Source organism: Monodon monoceros, unplaced genomic scaffold, assembly GCF_005190385.1.
Source record: "Monodon monoceros isolate NGI ecotype Baffin Bay Population unplaced genomic scaffold, NGI_Narwhal_1 Contig7076_ctg1, whole genome shotgun sequence".
NCBI lineage: Eukaryota > Metazoa > Chordata > Mammalia > Artiodactyla > Monodontidae > Monodon > Monodon monoceros.
In genome coordinates, this window is record NW_021702714.1 from 1 (window position 1) to 5,753 (window position 5,753).

General features: G+C 57.6%; 1 protein-coding gene across 8 annotated transcripts; it reads right to left on the minus strand.

Moving 5' to 3' along the window:
- Positions 1–1,116: 1,116 nt before the first annotated feature.
- Positions 1,117–5,678, minus strand: LOC114891104 (voltage-dependent calcium channel gamma-like subunit). 8 transcript variants are annotated; one of them, XR_003792422.1, is made up of 3 exons: positions 5,472–5,678; positions 4,541–4,730; positions 1,671–1,885 (listed from the first exon to the last, which is right to left on the minus strand). XR_003792422.1 is itself a non-coding variant. In XM_029215198.1 (2 exons), the coding sequence occupies exon 2, from the start codon at positions 1,637–1,639 to the stop codon at positions 1,295–1,297; it is 345 nt and encodes a 114-aa protein (XP_029071031.1). In that variant the 5' UTR covers positions 1,640–1,885; positions 5,321–5,336; the 3' UTR covers positions 1,117–1,294. The 8 variants fall into 8 exon arrangements, 4 of the variants coding, with proteins under 4 accessions (XP_029071031.1, XP_029071014.1, XP_029071004.1 ...); XR_003792421.1 differs by having other exon boundaries at positions 5,482–5,674; XR_003792419.1 differs by having other exon boundaries at positions 5,375–5,580.
- Positions 5,679–5,753: the final 75 nt, after the last annotated feature.

Here is a 5,753-nt window from a genome sequence, read left to right on the forward strand (position 1 = left end):
GGTGACCCTGGACAAGTGGCCCTGGCCCCCAACTTCTGCATCTCACCCCTGAAGACAAGGTCACCCCCTTTGCATCTTATAGTCTGCTACTGGGGTGAGAAGGCCAGATACCCATTTTCCAGGGCTCTCTCCAGGGACCTTCATGGACTCTGTACATCTTGGAATCAAAAAGTTAAAAAAAAAAAAATCACAGGAGAGGTAGAGGCACCCAGTCCAGCCCAGAAAGAGGACCTGGCAGGGCAGAGACCAAAACCCCATGCAATCCGTGGCAGCCAGAATGAACCAGGAAAGGCCTGAATTCATCAGGTGGGGGAGGGGCACGGGGCTAGTGTTGAATGAAATGGGCTGAGGGCAAAAACCCACCTACTGGGCAGAAAAGGGACTGGAAAGAGGCCAGTTTGGTGCACAGAAATGTAAAGTGGCCAGCAAGGGTGGAAATCTCCACCGGTTCCTGGTCCCCTCCACCTGCAGGCCTCTGCATCCAGGGTGGTTGTTAATCATTACCTGAGGTCGGGCCAGTCCCCAGTACCCCCTGGAGTCCAGCAGCTCCAGATACGTGCCCTTTGAAGTGTGCTCTAGGGTAAAAATGGTACCCTGAGGCTGTCTGGCCCTTACCAAAGATGGATTGCCCACGCTTACCAAGCCAGGCGGGCCCTCCTGGAAAGGCTTCAGGCGGGATTGACAGGGGGAGTCCCGAGGCACCGCCAGCTGCTGGAAGCTGGGGTTATCCAGGGATTACGGGGTCCCCCCGACAAAGGGCAGGGCTCAAATAAAGTCAAACGGTCTGAAAAGCTTCTGCACCCCAGCAGCTGCCTCCCTGACGTGACCAAAGCTAAAGCAGGGAATCTGCACGAGGCCCTTTGAGCTGGTGAAGCAAGTCCTCGGCACTGACTGGACACCCTTCGCTGACAGGCGATTCACTCTTAGCAAGCCCGGAGGCCTCAGGGGCCCTGCAGCCCATATCCCAGCAGAGTCAACAAAACAGGCGTGAAATGTACTTGGCTGTGCAGCCAGCCTGAGCACCGGTTACCTGAGCTGCTTCCACATCTATCCCCATCCCAGGAAGGACTCAAGAATAGGTTTTAAAATGCTTCTTCTTGTGAAGTCAACATCCTAATAACGTGGCTAAGCTGGTGCAGCTGGTGGCTCGGAGGCACCCACCTGGCCTCTGGGCTGCACAGGCCACTGGCCCGACCACCCCAAGGCCAAGAGGCGGCAGTTCGAATGTCACATGTTGGAGAAGTCCCATCTTGACCACACTTTCTGGTAGAACTCAGTGCCCTCGCAGGGGGGCCTAAAATTTTGCAGGCAGGCCCCAGGGGTACGTGACGCTGTCAGTCCGGCTGATACTGTTGATGTGGAGGCCGCTGATGGCGTTCAGGAAGAAGAGGAAGGAGGCCGTGTATTCGCTCCAGAACGTCAGGCTGAGGCCCATGAGCGTGACCTCGTTCCTAAGGAGAGTCAGGAAGCTCAGGAGGCCCCCGAAGGAGAGGATGGACGCGAGGAGGAAGAGGGCGGAGCCCACGGCCCACTTGTGCCACGAGTGGGCGTCCTCGGACACCTGGGACACCATGAGGAGCTCCAGGCCAAAGATGGCGACCACCACGGCCAAGGTGGCCACGCTGCGGGCCACAGCCATGCCCGAGGCTAGCCCGGGCACGTGGGCCTGCCTCAGGTCTCGGAGGCAGTGCAGCTCAGCCTGGTTGGAGGTGGTGCAGAAGTGCCACAGCCCGAAGAGACGGTCGTCGACCAGGAGCCAGTGGCCATCGCAGATGGAGAGGGAGGAGAGGACCACGGCCAGGGAGGCGCACAAGATGATGAGGGCCCGGATGGAGGGTTCAAAGAAGGACCGGCGGGGCCTCCTTTGGGCCAGCAGCTTCTGGGCCTGGAAGACAGCACGGGGCAGCATGAGGGAGGGTCCCCGCCACAGCCCACCAGCCTCCTCAGGGAAGACCCAGAGCACACCTTGTAGCTTCCGACAGCCACGGTTTCTGCTTCGGTCTCCCAGGATGCCCGGGAAGCCCACCTTAGTCACAGCACAGACCCACCTCCTGGTGGGGCGGGGGGGACCCTCCTCCCATCCTACCTGTTCCGCATCCGTCCTCCATTCGAGACCTATAAGCATTGCCTGTGGATCTAGTTATTCACTGGGCAAAGAGTTCCCTGACCTTTCTTTAATGATCTTTATAATGCGTAAGAAACCCAATTGTATTGACAGGCAAATCTTGGTCCATTCTGAAGTCAGCAAACCTGTCTGGCTTGGCAGATGTGACCTTGAGCTAGCAGCCAGCCTTGGTTTCTTTGTATGCAAAACAAGAATACTGCACTAGACATTATTAGCACACCAGTGAAGGTTACACAGCTCCCTCTTCTGGCCCCTGGTCTTCCCCAGTTTCATTCTAATCTGCACCCAGCTTTTTCTGCACTTTTCTTCAGTGCGCAGTGATGTTTGCACTTTGCCCTTCAGTCTGGCTCAGCCTGTACTCCGCCCAGGACATGGCACCGCTGTCTGTTCTAGAAGCTTCTGGGCGGGGGAGTCCCCGAGGCTCCCCTTCAGCCTATGGTTTCGGCCCCACAAAAGTACACCCTATCCTCTCTCCTGACAAGCTGGGCCAAGCGTCCAGTGAGGTGTCCCTTCTCACAGCCCCGGGACACCCCCAAGCCACCGTCCCCAACCCCCAACCCGGAAGCAAAAGGAATGCTTCAAAGGGTAAAACTCCTTAGACGGCCCACAAGCCCTCCCAGGGCATCCTCCCGGCCACCTCGCATGCCTAGGACAAGCCTAGAACTTCCCTCCTCACACCTACTGGTCCCTCCACCTGAGAGGCTCTTCTCCCGGCTGCCCCCCTTTCTCCATTCTTCATGTCTCAGCTGAAACATCGCCTCCTGGGAGAGGTCTGTCCTGCCCACTCAACCCAGAACGGACCCCTCCGGTCACTCTCCGTCAGGAACCATTCTGACAAGTTTTCCATTCCTGTCTGATTCATAGTGGGAGGGCAGGACCGTGTCCCCAGCACCCGGTGCCAGTGCCGTGCTCAAGAGCCACGAGGTCGAGTTTGCAGCCGCTGTCACTTCCATCTGAAGCTCCCTTTAAACCATATCCTGCCCAGTCATAACTTACGCCCTTTACAGTGTGTGTGGAAGCAGCCCAGGTCACGCCCCAGTTTGGGAGGTAAGCAAAGCACACAGCTCATGCGTGACGGTCACTGCTGGGAAGCAAACCGAAAGGGGACTCTGGGGGTGAGCCCTATGCCACGTGCAAGTGGAGGCTTCCAGAGGCGGTCTGGGCCACCCCTCTCGGTGAGGGGCAGAAAACAGAGCCAAGCTCCCGGGAGGCCCCGGGATCCTCATGGATCCGGCTTGCTTTCAGCACGTCTGCCTAGTTAGGGTCCTGTCTCACTCTTAAACCTGAGTCTGGTGGAGTAGGTGCTCCATGGCGGGCGGGTGGGGGGGGGGACGGGGCGGGGTATGTAAAAAGGGAAACTGTCACACACAGGTCAGGGGACCAGCCCAAGAGCATTCACCGAGATCACAGTAAAGCCTGGCACAGCTGCCCGACAACTGTATCATGTGTAGTGGGGGGGGGGGGGATGCACACAGCCGGTGAGTACCCACTGGGGCCTTCGTGGGAGGGGCTCAGTACGTGGTGAGAAGGGCTGGAGTGGCCAGAGGGACGCCCAAGGGCTCGGGACCCGACTCAGACCAGAGGCAAAGGCAGTCGGGGGCGCTGTAAAGAACACTCAGGCGGGGAGTCTGGGCTCTGGTTCTCAAACCGCATTCCCTTGTCTCCTTGAGGCCTCCAGGTGCTAAAGCAGGGGGCAGGGGGTCAGCACCCGGCCCCTCACTTCAACCACAACAGGTCCCTCTTACCTGCTGGAGCCACTGGGAATCTAAGAGTCTGTACTGGATTTCATTAGGAAAGAACGGCTCTACTAAGAAACAAACCAAGGGAACTTTGAAATCTCTGTGACTACAAACCATAAAGGTGTTTGTCTTTGCGAGGTTTCTTAACCTCCTTGACCCTTATTTTCTCATCTACCGTTCCGTAGTTACATTTTGTAGCAGGAGTTAGTGATCCCTGCAGGAAAGAGTAGCCATGAAGGCACCCGGAGGTTATAACTCCCTACAGGTTGATAAATTTCTAGGATGGGAAAACCCCAGACGCAGGCAACAAGTCACAAGAATGCAGCACCCAGAGGCCTTTTGACCTCAGACATCACGCTGTCTGGAGAAACAGCACATGCCATCCTACCCTCAGCCCCACCTGTCCTGCACACACAGTGAACTTTAATCTCCAGGCCCTCAGACATCACACTGGGATCAGGAAAAGACAGCTGACATCAGGTCATTTTCCCCCTCCCACCCCAAAGGAGGGCATCATTCAAACTCTGACACCAGTAAAACTCCCAAGGATTAAGTGAGATCATGTATATAAAGGTGCCCAGCACAGAAGCAGTTCCTGATTAATATTAGTAACAGTAATAAGGTAACTCGGGAGTCCTCCTTCCTCACCACTGCCCCACACCCGGGCTGCCAGCACCTCTGTGAACTTCCAGTGATCCAGGGCCTGAAATCCTCTCCCGGAGGGCAGCTGGGCAGCAGCGTGGTCAGTGGAAGGTCCGTGGACCAGAGGGTATGAGGGCAGTCTAGCCCTGCCCCTGACCCACCAGCCTCTAGCTCTGTGACCTTGGGCAAATCACTTAAATCTCTTAGGGCCTGGACCATCTCCACTGAAAAAAAAAAAAAAAAAAAGAAAAATGGAAGCATTTCCCTTTTTCATCCAGAGCCCCGAATGATTAGTAGTGACCTGTAGAACAGTGTCACTTGGCACTCCTGGGCCACTGAGGCCAATGCCAAGGTCTTGTCTTCCTCTGGAACCCAGCACCCCATCTGATCCCGTCAACCCCTAAGTAGTGGACACTTTGGGCTGCTCACTACTTTTCTCCACATCAAGCCCCCGCCCCGCGCCCCTGCGCTTGCCCCCCCGCCCCCCCTTCCCAGTGCCCACTCAGCCCAGGCCCAGGTCAGACCCACCCCCTCTTCAGCTGGAAATCTCCTCTACAGTCTCCTAAAGAGTAAGCCCGCTCCGCCTGCGTGACCGCAGGGCACCGGGAGCCAGCACGCTTGCCTTTTAGCTCTTTGGCCTCCGGCGAGCTATTTACCCCCTGAAGATAACAGTACCTGCTTCCTGGCCCCCCGGGGGGAGCCGAAAGGAGACCTAAGCACCCCAACCGCTTAGAACAGTCCCAGGCAGGCGGTTAAGTGCTCCTAAGCATCAGCCCCGCCCCCCTTCTTTCACTGAAAGGTCAAGTCTGTTTACCTGGCTGCTCTCCTGCCCTCCCCACCCCCGTTAATCCTGCCGCAGTTTCTTCACCTCTTAATCTAGCACTCGCTTCCCCAAATCGCTCCTAAATCCCGGTGTGCACGTCTCCCCCCCGCAGGGCCGTCGGCTCCCGAAGGCGGGACCGCACCAGCTCCCACCCTCCTCACTGCCGGTCCCGGAGGCGGCTCGGCCGGGACTCCAGATTATGCCCAGAACGAGAGGAACGCGCTGCATCCGGCTCTAGGGTTGCGGTGTCCCGGCCACAAGGGGCTTGGGGCGCGGCCTGTGGGTGGAGTTTCTCCTGTTCGGGCCCAGAAGTCTGGTTCGACTGGATTCTATCGCTGAGCCGGCCGCCACGGGCGGGTTACTGCACCTGAGCCTCGGTCACCGCATCTACAAAGTGGGCGCAGCGGGATCAGCCCCGGAATCT